Genomic DNA, 16,046 nt, shown 5'->3' on the forward strand with positions numbered 1-16,046 from the left:
GGTGTACACCTGTAATCCAAGCAACAAAGGAGTCTGAGGCAGGAGGATGGCAAGTTTCAGGTCAGCCTCAGCAACTCAGCAAGACCCATTTTCAAAATTTAAAAATAGAAAGGACTGGGGATATAACTCAGTAAAGTGTCCCTGGGTTCAATTCCCAGGGAGGGAAGGAAGAAGAAGGAGGAGGAGAAGGAGGAGGAGGAGGAGGAGGAGGAAGAGGAGAGGAGGAGGAGGAAGAGAAAAAATCTGCCATGAGCAAGCTATGGCATTAACATAGACCAAACACATTCTGTGTTTTGACAATGTCAGATTTAGTGAATACCAATAAATTTATAGGCTATACCACTTTCAGGTCACCTGGTAGTCAGAAGGTGAGCAAACACAAGTTCTTTTATTTAATATTAATTTCCAATATCTATATTCCAGTCACACATCATACTTGACCCAATATATTACATGCATACATACATACACATATATACCCTGTGGCTGTTTATTTTATATATATATATATATATATATATATATATATATATATATATATACTTATATATATATATATACTAATATATATATATATATACTATATATATACTTATATCTAGTGCATATAAAGATGGTGATGAAGTAGGGATGTGGTGGTATGGAAAAGTAAGAGAAGAAAATAGTAACACTTTTAAAGATCCTTTCCATCATCTATTTTGTCTGATTTCTTTCTTTATTTTCTTCGACATAATCATAGTTATTTTAAGGTCTATTTGCATGTAGACCTTGCATCTATTTGCTAGGATTTCAGTCACCTATAGTCTATTTCCGTTGTGTGCTTTCTTGATCTCTTCCATCTCACTTTTGATACGCAATATCCCAGGATACAACTTCTCCCTCTACACACTCCACACATACACATACACACACACAACTCTCCTGTCCACAACAGCCTTCTGCCTCATAAGTTCTTCCTCCTTATCATTTCCGCAGCTTAGAATCAGCTCACATGCCTTCCTCTTATCTATTCATAAATGCTCCCACCAAGGAGGAGTGCAATTTATAGCTGTTATGATTTGGATATGAGGTGCCTCCCCAAAGCTCCTGTGTTACTGCAGGAATGTTCAGGGATGAAATGATTAGTTTATGAGAGCTGTAGCCTAATCAGCGGGTTAATCATTTGAATGGACTAATGGGGTACTAACTGTAGACAGGTAGGCGTGGCTGCAGGAAGCAGGGCACTGAGTTTATATTTCCCTGGCCCTTCACGTGCTCTTTCTCTGCTTCACAGTTGCCAGTTTTTCCTCTGCCACACCCTTTGTCCATGATGCTCTGCTCACCTTCAGCCCAGAGCAATGGAGTTGGCTGACCATGGACTGAACCTCTGATACCGTGGTCCCAAAATAAATCGACCATACATTGTCTAAGTTGGTCTCTTCAGGTTTTTTGGTCACAGCAATGAACACCTAACACACACAATAGTTATAAAAGAAGCAACATTGCCTTGGAGGAGTCAGCCCCAAATTCACAGGCAATGCTTCTCAGGAGTAAGTAACTCCTATATTTTTAAAGAGAAGAATTTGTTATGTAACTAGCATTCTAGAAGTATCCTTGTGCTCCTTTCTACAGACATGCCCCAGGAGCAAGCACTATACTAACTTATTGGTTTTGTCTGGCTTTGTACTTTGTAAAAATGGTATCATGCAGGTGGGCATGGTGGCACACACCTATAATCCCAGCTATTCAGGAGGCTGAGGCTGGAAGATCTCAAGTTCAAAGCCAGCCTCAGCAACTTGATAACAATGTGTCTCAAAATTTAAAACAAAAAAAACAAACAAAAAATCCATAGAAAGGGCTGGGGATGTAGCTCAGTGGTTAAGCACCCCTGGATTCAATCCCTGCTACCAAAGAAAAGGAAAAAAATGGCATCATATATGTACTCTATTGCATTAGTCTTCTCTGAATCAATGTCATGTTTTCAAATTCATCCACATAGTAGTTGTCAATGATTTGTTCTTTTTGCTGTGTAATATTTCACAATGAAAGTACACTATAATTTGTTTATTCATTATACTATACATTGTCATTTGGGAAGTCTTAGGTTTTCAAGTATTAATAATAGTGTTGCTATTCTAGTGTGTGTGGTCCAATATGGTAGCCTCTAAACATTGTGGCCATTGAAATTTTAACTTTAGTGAATCAAAATTAAATAAAACTTAAAATTCATCTCCTTGAAGTTTCATTAGCCACATTTCAAGTACTGTTTATGAAACATCACCATGGCAGAAACTTCTATGAGCTAGCATCATTCTAGTGCCTGTCTTTTATTGAACACATGAAATTCAGTTCATTTTTTACAGATTTTAATTCTAGGGTAAAATTCTCAATTCTATCTATTTTGTTGATCTCTTCCTCTGTTTTCTTTAACATAAGAATCATTGGTATTCTAAGGTCTATTTATATGCAATGCTATGATTCCAGTCACCTATAGTCTGTTCCCACTGGATGTTTCTTTTCTTAATTCTTAACAATACTCTCTTGCCTCTTCACATGTCTTGTCATTTTTAAGTGTATATAAGTGAATATTTGACTTTTAACTAGAAACCTGTTATACAAATAGGACAACAGCCAGCTAATCCCAACCTATTTATTTATTTTTAAATTTATTTATTTATTTTAATTAGGTCTATATGAGAGCAGAATGCATTTTGATTCATAGTACACAATTACAGCACAACTTTTTATTTTTCTGGTTGTACACAATGTAGCATCACACCATATGTGCAGTCATACATGTACCTAGGGTTATGATGTCCATCTCATTCCACCATCTTTCCTGCTCCCATGCCCCCTTCCCAATCTATTTAGGGATTGACCTGGGTCGAGGTTAAGTTCATCTATTTCTAATTTGCCCCTGTAATTTTGATGTGACTCCCTCGGGATTTTGTTTGAGAACTGGTAATATCAATCTTGTAAGTCTTAAAAGATGGAAGGGAATTCAACTCTCCCCATGAGAAGTTCCCAGACCCACTCTCCATCTTCCTGACCCATGCAACTTCAGATCCTGAAGGAAGCGCTTGTTTCGAGTAGATCCCTTCCCATGACATGTCTTTTGTTCCCTTAACATCACGAGACTATTAAAAGAATTCACTCTGCCTTTCAAAAACTTTTGGTGAGCTTTGCCAACCTCCTGCAGAACTCCTAAGTCTTGCAAATACTTTTGAAAATTGGCCATGTATCTGGGGTCTTTTAAGTTTTCCATGCCATTTTATTTTCATGTGACCTTTAAATATTTTGCTGACCTCTTTCCTTATCTATCATTTTTTCATTAGCTACATCCCAGCCCATGTGCAGAACTGGTAAGTACTTGCAGAGAATAAAGATGACTGCCCATGTTCATCTTACCTCAGAAAAGTTCTATCCTCTCGGGGATTTTATTGGTTTACCTTGTCCTGGTCATTTCCACAGCTCTCAGATACATTTAACATATGGTTGTTGTAATTTAGCTGACTTTTGCTAGTTGTAGCAAGAACAATCATTCCTTATATGTGCTCAGAATGGAAACTCATCTCTAGTAGGGTTTTTTTTTTTTTGCCTTAAAATTTATTTTAATCATATCATGTAGTTCAAATATTTTATTTTTGTTAATACTGTAATAGTATATTTTCCCATTCATTTTACATTCAACTTTTCTGTATCTTTACATTTGAGGCCCTTGTAAATAATAAAATGGACATGAGTTACTAGAGACCAGGGGGTGGAACACTATGATTTGAATATAGTTCATCTTCTCTAACACTAGTGTTGGAATTTAATTCCCCATTATGAGGTTTTAAGAGGGTGTAAACTAAATCTGACCACGGTGTTTAGAAGTGGGTCCTTTAGGAGGGATTAGGATCTGATAAGGTACAAGCCCCATGGTTGAATACTGGGTAGCTTATAAGAGAGAGAATTCAAAAGATACATACACATACATATATGCACACATCTTGTCTCTCACCATGTGATACCCTGTGCTACCTTGGGACTGCCAGCAAGGAGGCCATCATCAAATGTGGCCTTTTGAACTTGGTCCAGAACTATGATGCAAAATAAACCTCTTTTCTTGATACCTCACCCAGTTTGTGGCATTGTTATCAGGAACAGAAAATGAACTAATATGTAACATCAGTAAGAGAAATTACACCCTCTCTGTGAGGCACTGGCTCCTAAAAGTGAAGAGCTAGAACATGGTCCATTTCTATAGTAATTTTGAAGAGTCGGTCACACCCAGGAGAATGCTCCAGAGGCAAACTGCAGTGCTTAAAGTGTGGGAATCGGTGTCTCTGGAGGAGACCTAGGAGCAATGTACTAGTCACACTATAAAACAGATTAAAAGTTTTTGTTTTGCACTCTCAATCACTTTTTTTTTTTTGAAGAGAGAGGAGAGAGAGAGAGAATTTTTAATATTTATTTTTTAGTTATTGGCGGACATAACATCTTTGTATGTGGTGCTGAGGATCGAACCCGGGCCGCACGCATGGCAGGCCAGCGCGCTACCGCTTGAGCCACAACCCCAGCCCCTCTCAATCACTTCTCAATGAGAGATTAGATAAGGGTATTTTTCCACGGACAACTGAGATTTGACCAAGCAGAAAAGATAATTGGAAGCCTCCATTTCCCCCTCCTCTCCCAACTCTTCTTGAGGATTGTGGAAAACCCACAATCTCCTAAGGAACTTCTGGCTCTGACCAACAGTGAAGTGAGCAGTTGCTAATGGAAGAAGGAAGTCCAAAATCAACACTGGAAAGCACCATTATAGACTAGACACAACCCCCTTCCAAAAATAATACTAGGGGAAACCACACTGAGAGGAGGAAGCTGCACCGGTCATTTTAAGGAACGAATCTCAGAGACCTCAGTTGGATTCTTGTGTTTCTAGTTTATTCAACAGAAAAAAATATTGACCCACTGTGGCTTTGGTGCCTACTTCACCCTATGAGCAACCAGGATCAAGCAGCTTCTATCATATCACACAGAGAAGAAGAAAAGACAAGGGCTTGCTCCAGTTTGCCATCCACAGAGCTTAGGCTCCTTGATCCACAGGAGTGTTTTCTTCTTTCATAGAGAGAGCACTTGTTGGAAGGGTTGTTAGTTGACATAGGAATGGTTCCCTTCAGTGGGCATAAAGGGGTTGTCAGAAGTAAGAGGAGTGTGTGTTGGGAGGCATCTTATTTTCAACTTCCCTCTTCAGACCAATTTCACCCGCCCTGGGGCAGTTCCCATACAGAACTCAAATTCACCCCTTGTTGAGTCACAGTTTGCCCATTATAGGTGACTGACATCTTTCTGGTGGGGACAGTAACTTTCTCAGGGAACACAGACTTCATATTAGGGGCCATTATCTTACTGAGGGTCTCTGTCTGAAAATGCTCAAGGGCTTCTGTTGTCCCTGCAGTGGTCACAGACTGATGGTCCACTGAAGTCATAGTCCTTGCCCCAGGGACCTCAGTGCCCCGTAGAGCTACAGTGTGATTTCCAAAGGATACTGTTTCCCTCCCAAGGGTCATGACTCCACCTCCAGGAACTGAAGTTATATTTTTATGCTTTCCATGGACTTCAGGAGCCTCAGCTTTTCTTCCTGGGGTTGGGGGGGAATGTTAATAATATCAGTGCTCAATGCTTTTGTCACAGCCAGCCTTTCAGAATCAGATACTGAAGAATTCATAGCAGATGAGAACCCAAACTGTGGTAAAGGAGTTGAGCTGACCTCTAGAGAAAATCATCAGCAAAGCATGAGATCCCTACCTCTCCCTTCCTTTCCTGCTAATTACAGGAAGGACTAGAACCCCTCCAGTGCAGAAGGACCTTGCTCCAAAAATCCAGAATTGGACTTCTGACTGCACCCCCAGCAAGTCCTGTCCCTCAAGGCCTTATTCCTTACTAGTTGAATCCTTAAGCAGAAACCTCCTGCATCTGTACAGGCACCAGGAACAACTCTGAGGACAAGGAGCTCTAGATAGCATGTTGTAGACAATGAGGTTGGAGCCCACCTGAAGACCTGACCTGCCTGAGCTCCAATCTTGTCCTTAAAAGGAGGATTGTAAACCATCTCTAAGTATTTTCAGCTCTCGCACGCTGGGTTCCGTTTCCTAACCGCCAGGGAAACCTCTACTTTTAAAAAAGAGATAGCAAAAGAAACCAAATTCCCTTTTCTAGCCCTTGCCCATGAAAGTAGAAGGAAACAGAGAAATAAACTAACATATATTGAGTGCTAACAATGAGCTAGTGCAGTTTTGGTTCCATATCTTATTTAGTTCTCATAAGGATGAGTGTAAGAGTTATTTCCATTTTACAGATAGGGCAAAGGAAGCTCAAGAAAGTCAAATAAGGTTCAAGATTACAGAATACACTAGCTGACATCAAAGTTTGTCTTTCTTCAGTTTCATGTCACCTCATCAAAGAATTTAGACCTAGCAGAATGGACCCTCCCAGTGCCTGGTTATACAAATTCCAATCATAGTTCCTGGGTCCTTACTACTTACCGTCTTGCAGCAGGAGGTAATTCAATGTGTATAAAAGGGGAAAAGGGCCACTGCCACAGAAAGCTCCCTTGACGTCATCCATGTCCACTGTCCACACCATGGCCCCCCCAAAAAGCTCTGCCTTCACAAACTTTGCCTGTAAAAGTAATGGTCAGTCAACATGCTGTACTGCCCATCCTCCAGACTGGGTACAACAGCAAAACTAGAAGATGAACTGTCAAGAGGCAACGCAGCAGGTGGTTTAGGGTGTAACCTGCATTTAACTCTAGCCTCTATCACTTGTTGGCTATGGGATGTCGGATAAGTTACTAAATTCCTATGTGTCCCAGTTGCCTCATTTGTAAAAAACTAAAAATGAATAATAACAATTTTAGGATAAAAAGAATTCCTACATGCACATACAACATGGAAAAAACCTGCAGCGGGCACCGTGGTACAAGCCTGTAATCCCAGCAACTCAGGAGGCTGAGGCAAGAGGATTGAAAGTTCAAAGCCAGCCTCAGCAAAAGCAAGGCACTAAGCAACTCAGTGAGACCCTGTCTCTAAATAAAATATAAAATAGGGCTTGGGATGTGGCTCAGTGGGCGAGTGCCCCTGAGTTCAATTCCCAGTACTGGAAAGAAAAAAAAAAAAAAAAGAAGGATGAAAACTTGAAGACATATGCTAGTGAAATAAGCCAGACCAAAAAAAAAAAAAAAAATGAAATAAAATAAATAACAAATACTGTCTTGTTCTACTTATATGAGTAGACTTAGAGGAGTCAAATTCATAGAAACTTACAAATCATAGATCTGCTCAAAAAATTCCCCTTAAAATGCCCACAGATTAAAGACTAAATTCCTTCACCAGCACTTACATCTTCATTAAAAAAAAAAAAAAAACCCTCTATTTCGCCTACATTCTTTAAACCTGTGACAAACTTTCTACCCCACCAAGTCTTGCCCCACCTCAGGAAACCCTCCCTGACTTCCCCATCCCTGCCACGTGTCAGTAATTTCAATGGAGCGCTTAGGATGATCTACCCTGTATTGGTATTTATCTGTTGTACAATCACCTGGTCCGAACTGAAAACAGAAGATTGTCACTAAAAAGCTGTGTGACTGAGAAATATGTACTCCCTCAGAACTGAGATTGCTTATTTTCAAAATTAGAGAATTGGACTCGATGGGATTATGAGATGCTGCACATATACTTCTCATTCATATTCTCATTCTCTCCTCTCTCTCTCTCTCTCTCTCTCTCTCTCTCTCTCTCTCTATCTATCTATCTAAATGAGTGTCCATAGAAGCCAATGAGAATCTATATGCTGGAGCAAGAAAGAAGTCAGGTCTCACCTTCTCCTGGAAGCTCCTGATGTCGTCATAGCCAACCCACTCCTTCCCTTTGTAGGCATACGGGACATGCTGATAGCCAATCCAGTCCTTTCTTGCTTTCTCAAGAAAGGAGCAAATCTGCCAAGAGGACCACAGGTGAGGTCCATGAAGTGCCATGGAGAGAAGCACCATGCCCTGGGACAGAGAATGCCAGAGACCTCCCCAGGAAATGAGGATGTAGGCTTTCCCACCGCTCACAAAGGACCTCTTTTTTCCCCCCTCTCTCTCTCCCAAGTAAGTTTCTCCCTTTACCTGTTTCTTCCTTGGTATTCATGATGGAAAAAGAGAGAGAACAAGGACTGCATGAGCTGCCTAAGAGGCCAAGCCAGGGTCTGGTAAATAATACCAGCATCAAAGTTCTAAGAGGGTCATACCTAACCCTTGACCAGACCTGTACCTTTTTCAGAGTATTTTCATAAACAAGTCTCTCCTCAGTTCATTTGCTCTCAATACAAACTTGCCCACATAGGCAGTAATTAAACTAGCCTTGCTCCTCTAGAGATTTAAAGGTCCTGAAGGCCGGGACAACCAGGTTGCTACAATCCATCAAGTATGGTGCCCACTGGATGCTCGACATTGTGCTGGAAACTATACTGCAAGGAAGTAAAGGGGTTCAAGTTGTGCTACAGGGTTAATGTCTAAGCCATTCTTTTTTCTTCAGAGCTTTAAATATTCTATTAAAGTCTCTTTGACACATGATGTCCTTCCAAAACAGTATTTCAACTATGCCACCATTCATAACCATGCTTCACTGAATTAACAGAAAAATACCTCCAGCCATCCAGCATAGAGCAGGGTTTGGAGGGACACTCAGCACTTCCACTACTCCCTATGGGAAGGTTCTAGTTCTGCATCTGGTGCCCTCCACATCTGTGTCTTTGCACGCCAGTCCTATACCTGTGCATCAGGATTCTCCTGTGCTTTGAATCTGCTCAGAGTCCACCTGCTCCATAAGACTTTTCCAGATCTCTATTGCCACACACTCAATTGCCTCTTATCATCTCCTCTCATGTCTTACATTCCCTTGGGTACATGTCTATTAAGGGGGGCATTGGAGTAGAGGAAAAAGAACCAGTAATAAAAGATATATTGGAATTGCCTCAAAATAACCTTGTTAGTGGGAAAGCAGGAGGCAGAGAACAGAGAAGAAATAGGATTGGCCATGGATTAATAACTGAGGTTGGGAGCTACACAGAAGTCCCTAACCCCATCACCTCATAATAAGCCAAGATGCCAGCTTGCTTGGTGTACTTCCCTGGAGATGCTGGTCCTGTTGCTATAGCCTGCAACCCATTGTCAGAGGGTTCGAGGAGGTGAAAGGTGCGCCCATAGGTGGGGAACCCCATCATGAGCTTCTCTGAAGGTGCCCCAAGGTTCCGCCAGTAATTCATAGCATATGCCTAAAGGTAGAAGAACATAACCCTCCCTGTTACTAAGTGCCAATGTTCTGGGCTCAGTGAAAGATGTCTGGGCCACTTGAGATCTTCCCTTCTCTTACCGAAGATTTCGGGTCCTCAGGAAAAGAGTACAGGGGGCTATTGTGTCCTGTGAACTTTTCCCAGCTTCCATGAAAGTCATAAGACAAGACATTGATAAAATCCAGGAGTCTGAAAGACAAGGCACAGAAAAGGAGATGCAAAGGTTGGGCCGGGCAAAGTTTTAATTCAGATCTTCATAGTGCTAACTAGCTACAGAGGTGCACGTTGGTCACCTGGGCGTCCCTGCTCTTCCTGCCTATGGGGCCTGTCCGGGCTGTGCCAGACACTGAGAGACGGAAAAAACTGCTGGTTAGGGATAGCTGTGCGTCAGGGTCTATGAATCCTGAGAGTATCTGAGGAGGTAGCCAGGAATCAGACAAGAAAGCAAATACATACAGGCCTTACTTGTGCTATCAGAGGTCTGCAGAAATCACCACGAGTAAGAGCAGCACTGTCCTATAGCAGTAGAAACGCTTTTGTCCTTCTACCCCTCAAGGAGCCACTGGAACCCACCCCTCCAGAAGACTTTCATAATGATCAGGTGGACATGAGCATGTGCCAGGTCAGAGGTGTAAGGATTTACACTGATCACCTAATTTAATTTTATCTGGCCAATTCCCTAAGTACCATGCCTTTTTCTATTTTCAAGCGGAAGAATTTGAAACTCAGATGGTGTAACTAATTTGCCTAATGTCACCCAGTTATGTGAAGGCAGGACTCTCAATCCTGCCTAGCTACAAGATTCACACTAACCTAGAATGAATGAATGAATGAATAAAAGATTCCCACAAACCAACTCCGTTCTCATTGGGTCCCTTGCCTTTCCTCCCACACTGAAACAGCTCTCTCTAGTGCAATCACAATCAGAAACCCCACATCCTCTCTTTTTTCTGAATCTGTTTCCTCATTTGTAAATACATTATTGTTGAGATTCAAGAAAATTTGCACACAGCCAGCTTGTTCAGAAAGATTTATGTGCTGTTCATGTTTACCTTTTTAACTTTTGCCATGGAGATCTGATCTGAAAACTCTGTGTGACTAGGAATTCCTGTTTGGGGCTTTGTGGCTCATGGCTGTCAGCTCTTCTGCCCTCTGCTGCCAGCATTTGCTCTGCTCTGGGGAGGATGGGGTGGGGTCCATGGCATTCTCTCCTGTGAGATCCAGCAATGGGCCATGCAGAAGATTCTACCGATGATAATGTTGTCGTGGGCCAGTACTACAGCATCTCCCCGTGATCTTCTAAAGAAAGCCCAAGGTATGTGTAATGGAGCTGACTCTTGTCCTCACCTATGCTCCTCAGCCCACCCCAAACCTCACAGACACCAGGGCAGGTACATGGCAAGCTCAGGGACAGTGCTTGTTATGATGTAGATATTAGGTGTTCCCTCTAAAGATCTTGTGTGAGACAATACAAGAAAGCATAGAGATACAATGATTGGGTTATAAAAGGTTTAACCTAATCAGTGCATTAATCCCCAGATAGGGATTAACTTGGTGGTGACAGGGTATGGCTGCAGGAAGTGGGTCCCTGGGGGTATGTCTTTGGGGTTTATATTTTTTCCTGGCGAGGAGCACGCTCTATCTCTCTGCTCCCCAGTGTGATGTCTTACGCTGCTTTCCTCCACCACACCTTTCCACCATGATATTCTGCCTCACTTTGAGCCCGAAAAAAAAATGGAGCCAGCTGTCTATAAATTAAGACCTCTGAAACCATGAGCCCTGAAATAAACATTTCCTCCTCTATTGTTCTTGTCAGGTCTTTTTGGTCACAGCAGCAAAAAAAAAAAAAAAATGCTGACTGAAACAGTGTTTGAGCAGCACTGGGGTCTGGGCTCAAGATGCCCCCTTCCCTCTAATGTCTTTCCCACGACACCCACTCACCTCCCTAGAAGGTTTACATCATAAGATGTTTGGATGATGTGTGGGGCACCAGACACTGCAGCAGAGAGCAGCAGCCTCGGACGATTGGTGAGCAGGGCCTCCTTCTGGAAGGCACTGAGGAGCTCCTGGCAAGAAAGAACCACACAGAAGAGTCCCGTAAAGAAAGCATCATCCAGGAAACTTTGACTGAGCTCCTTAAGCACCATCTGGGGACACCAAGGTGAGGCAGAAACAGGCCCTGCCCACAGCGTGTGAGGAAGACAGATGAGCCAGCAAGTAGGGATTTGCCAGAGGGAGGCAAATAAACTGCCTGAGGGAGACCAGGAGACTGCACCAAGAAGGCATCACCTAGAATAGAGGACTGGAGCAAGAACCCCACACAGACAGAGAAAAGAGCAACCACAGGACCCCTGCTCAGCAGCAAGTTGGCCCAGTAGCTCCAGTGTGATGGCAATAGAAGAACATTCTGGTTCTTCTCTCCTGCCCCTGGCCCGGCCTTGTGCTCCCCCTCTGCCATGAGCCCAAATATGATCAAAAGTAGAACCATTTCTGGATTCTGGAGCTTCCAAACTAGACTTACTTCAATTAAGAAAAGAAACTTCCATCGGTCATGCGTGGGGCTGTTCCTCAGTCCAGGGTATAAGAAGAAAAGGTCGAGACCATCAAAGTTGTGTGTCCTCAGGAGGGATATAGCTGAATTAATAAACTTTTCACGGTTGCCGAATGTGTGCAGCATAGAGGTGAACCTGCAGGGAGAGCAGGGCTGAGGCGACACAGCCACCTTCAGGGCCCCTTGCAAGTTTGCCTGCTGCCAAGGCGCTTGGCCTCTCCCTCCTGTCTCCCCAGTAACTACTCCAGTCCCTGTGCTGGACCTAGCACTGACATTCTTTCTCGGACTGGACTGGGGAGGAAACATAAGCCAATGGCCCACACTTCCAGAAGGATCAGTGAGCTCTTTTGGGCCTGGGCTACATAAATTGGCACAAGAGGTCAGGGATCTAATAAGGGGTTTCTGGTCCTTGGCCCTTTTCTTCATTTACTTAATTGATTTTTTTTTTTCTATTTCAGTTTGTTTTCTCTTCCAAAGTGAAGATACTTTGGGGAAAAATTAGAACTACTTAAGCTGAATTTCAAGCAATTCTAGGAGTGCTCTGTGGATAATGATTAGAAAATAGCCAGACTCAGAGATAGATGGGCCTGGATTTCATTGTCTGCTTGCCACCTCTCAGCTGGGTGCTCTCTGACAGACACTTGGGAGAAATATGGCAAGTTCCTTAATACCTGGGCCTCTTCTTTTTCTGCTGTCTTGGAATACCAACAACCATTTAATAAGTTTCTCCCCAGTGGCCACAGGTAATGTGTACAGTTCTCAGCCCAGCATCTGGCATGTGGCACGTGTTCGAGTAGGAAAGGAGAAGCCTGGTTTCAGGCTGAGCCAGTTGTTAGCTCACACCTGAAATCCTTTCTCCTTCATATCTGAATATTCCTAGCAAGGGGCAACCTCACACATTCCAGGCCACCAGCTCTCTCTCTAAAAGTACTGCCCCCAGGCCTGAGCCATCTCCACATTGCCTCATGGAGGGTGCAGGGTCGACCAGAGCACTAAGACGGGCGCTTTATTTGTTTCTTTTTCTCAAACACTGCCCTTTGTGGTGGATACCACTGGCTCCATTTATAAAGTGAGGAACCCCAGGCCCTGGGAGGGTTGGGTTTATACTTCTTGTCCTGAACAAAACTCCTCTCCTCAGAAACAAGCAAGACCCCTGCTTCTTATGGAGGCTGAGGGTTCTTTGTGAGTACCCTTTTTGCCTCTCATTTCCTTTCACTCCCTTTCTCACCAACTGCTGGAACTTCCAGCAATTAACCCTCCATGGGTCCTTGAATCCAAGGCCAGATCAGGACTTGGGGAGGTGTCTGCAGTAGCTTTCCTGTCCTCGCAGCCAAGCTGGCTCCCGCGCACGTCTAGCCTCTTGGCTCCACCTTCCAGAGAAGATGATGACAGCAGGGTCTCACCTCAATGTGCCAAAGTTCCACCCTCCGATGGACAGCAGTGTTTTCAGCTCCCTGTTCCTAGGATGTGAAAGAGAGGGTTACTACGCTGGGTCCTCACACCAGCAGGAAGCTACAGTCATATTGGTTTTTCTTCACTCAATGGAATAACAACAGGAAATGAGGGATGGGAGACAGGGACAGGAAAGGGAGAAGGCTGGTGAAGGGAAGGAGAAAGAAGAGCACAGGATCAGGGAGGAAAGGAAAAGAGGGATTTGCAATTAACCCAAGGGTCATCACAGCCTCACAACTCCAAGGCCACACAAAGTTCACCAAAATCCCTATGTCCCATAATGTTTCCAGAACAAAAAGAAAGAGTAGTCTGAAATGTTTCTCTTCACTTATTTTCTTACCTGACAAATATTTATTGAGCAATGACTTTGTGCCACTGACTGAAAGCTCCTTACTTTCAGGGAGATTGCAACCCTGCCCATCTATGGCCATCGGTGCAGTAACAAACCTTCCCTTGGGCAGGGAAAGAACCCAGAAGTTTTGGGAGGGGAGTACTTAAGCAAGCACTTACTGAGCACCAACTCAGTGCAGGTACTGACCTAACTGACTGACTGGGAGACCTAGAGATAAAGGAGGCACTGTCCCTACCCTTGAAGAGCTTGCAGCTTGGGGTTTACAGGTGACAAATGGTAATAAAGACACTAAACATTTGTTGAGCATTTGCAATGTCCATGCCCGCTTTGAATCACCTTAACAACATTAATATCTGAAATCCTCACATGGACTCAAAGGGTGAGTCGGGGTTTGCTAGGCAGAGAGGAGAGAGATCATGTTCCAGGGGGAGACAACAGCAACTAGCAAGGCAAGGAGGCCAGAAGGAGCTCAAGGTCTTCCGGTAACAGGGAATTCTTAAATTAGGAATGCTTGAGGATAGGGCTGGAACAACCAGAAGAAAGAGAGCAACTGGAAGAATGGGCTTAATTCCCTTATATCTATAAAGTCTGAAAATACAACCCCACCTCCAATATGAACATACCTCTCCTTGAGTTTGTTGAACTGTGGGTAGAGAATTTTTTCATCTTGGAGAGTCTCGGGAACAATCTGATTGTTGCTCATTGAGGCAAAGGCAAATATCAGGTGGGTGCAGAGAAAGGGGTCCAGGTCAAGGGGGAAGATGGAGGCAGATTCAGGGCGTCCAGGTGCCCAGTTGGTGAAATAACATACCAGCTTGTAGGCAGCACCTGATCAGGGACAGCATGCATTAGTTGGCAGAGATCAAGGGAGGGGGCAGGGCCAAGAGGCCACTCTCCCCATCCACATGCCCCAAAGCTTTTTGAGGTCCGGTCCCTTCCCCACTACTGAAGTTCTGGGAGTGGGGAGATGAGTTGTGAAGTCCTGTTCTGAATGGACCCTCAGGTCTGGATCCTGACACAACAGTGAGCAACACAAACTGCAGGTGATCAAACTTCCTCTGCAGAGCTGCATGGAATCAGTAATCCCCCATCTAGGCACCTGGGCAGGATGGGGCTGCAAGGGACACTCAGTGCAGATGACTTAACAGCCAGAGAATCTCCTTGGCTCTGGAGGGGAGAACACAATTTTCTTACCTTCCTGGTGTTTCAGTACAAGAAACAGAGCTGCAGGAAAGAAAGAAAGAGTCACACACAGATTTGTGTACACATTCAGAGTGGGATGCCCTACATACCATCCAGTTAGCAAGTGCCCCCACCAACGGGGCACCATGTCCAGATGCAGATGCACACATGGGGACACACACACCATTCACACATTTCCTCTCCTCTGAAGTTGAGCCAGTGGATCTAGATCTACATTCCTCTTCTCTCTAATAAAAAGTACTGTACACACACACTTTGCACAGGGACAAGGAGTTAGACGTCCCAGTGAAAGCTCTAAGCCAGTGGATGGAAAGTAGAAGGTACTGGTATCCTGGCTCTTCCCTCGGAGATTCTGATTTAATTGAGCCAAAGTGGAACTCAGGTTTTAAAATGCCAAATATGCAACCAGGTTGGAGAACCACTACTTCCATCCTCCCCCCTCCCGGTTATCTGTGACCCTTCACTATATTCCAACCCATCTCTATCTAATCCAGACCCCCCAGAGTCCCAGGCTGGCTGTTCTACTGAGCACTGAAGAGACAACAAACACATGAAGGCTGGTAACTCCCGACTGAGTGACATTGCTGGAAACTGTCAATACTCACCAACCCATAGCCACAACTTCCCCATCTCGGTGGTTTAACAGCTGTGAGGCCAAAGTTTGGGCCCATTTATAGGAGCTAGCTGTAGCCCTGAATAGGCCAACTACACACACACACACACACACACGCCAGGATCAATGATTTATGAGAGTCACAGTGACCCCAGAACCTCCTGTCCTCCCTCTCCAGAATAGCTGTAGATCTTGGAGCCAACAAAGTCGCAGCCCTTGGCTGACACAAACTGAGCGTCCACCATGCACAATGGCAAGGGTAGGGCAGCATTCCTGAGCTCTTCCTGGTTCTCAGTCTCACTTCCTGGTATTCAGCACCAAGTGGACCGAGTATGGTGGAGAAACACTGTATGAAAATAGTTAAGTCTTTTTTTTTTTTTTTTTCAAAAAAAGAGTGAGAGACAGAGAGTAAAGAGAGAATTTTTAAATATTTATTTTTAGTTATCGGCGGGCCCAACATCTTTGTTTGTATGTGGTGCTGAGGATCGAACCCGGGCTGCACGCATGCCAGGCGATCGCGCTACCGCTTGAGCCACATCCCCAGCCCCGAAAATAGTTAAGTCTACTGTTACAAGTTT

The 16,046-nt window shown here is 43.9% G+C and overlaps 1 protein-coding gene across 1 annotated transcript; it reads right to left on the bottom strand.

The window, feature by feature from the left end:
• Positions 1-4,907: 4,907 nt before the first annotated feature.
• On the bottom strand, positions 4,908-15,485 carry Ovgp1 (oviductal glycoprotein 1). Its single transcript, XM_027940243.2, is given in 14 exon segments — positions 4,908-5,188; positions 5,190-5,249; positions 5,251-5,606; positions 5,609-5,733; positions 6,507-6,642; positions 7,841-7,957; positions 9,094-9,279; positions 9,378-9,486; positions 11,239-11,363; positions 11,819-11,984; positions 13,252-13,308; positions 14,276-14,480; positions 14,847-14,876; positions 15,461-15,485. Coding segments are annotated over 14 exon segments (1,773 nt in total). The 3' UTR covers positions 4,908-5,112.
• Positions 15,486-16,046: the final 561 nt, after the last annotated feature.

This window comes from Marmota flaviventris, chromosome 10 (genome assembly GCF_047511675.1).
Source record: "Marmota flaviventris isolate mMarFla1 chromosome 10, mMarFla1.hap1, whole genome shotgun sequence".
NCBI classification, from domain to species: Eukaryota; Metazoa; Chordata; class Mammalia; order Rodentia; family Sciuridae; genus Marmota; species Marmota flaviventris.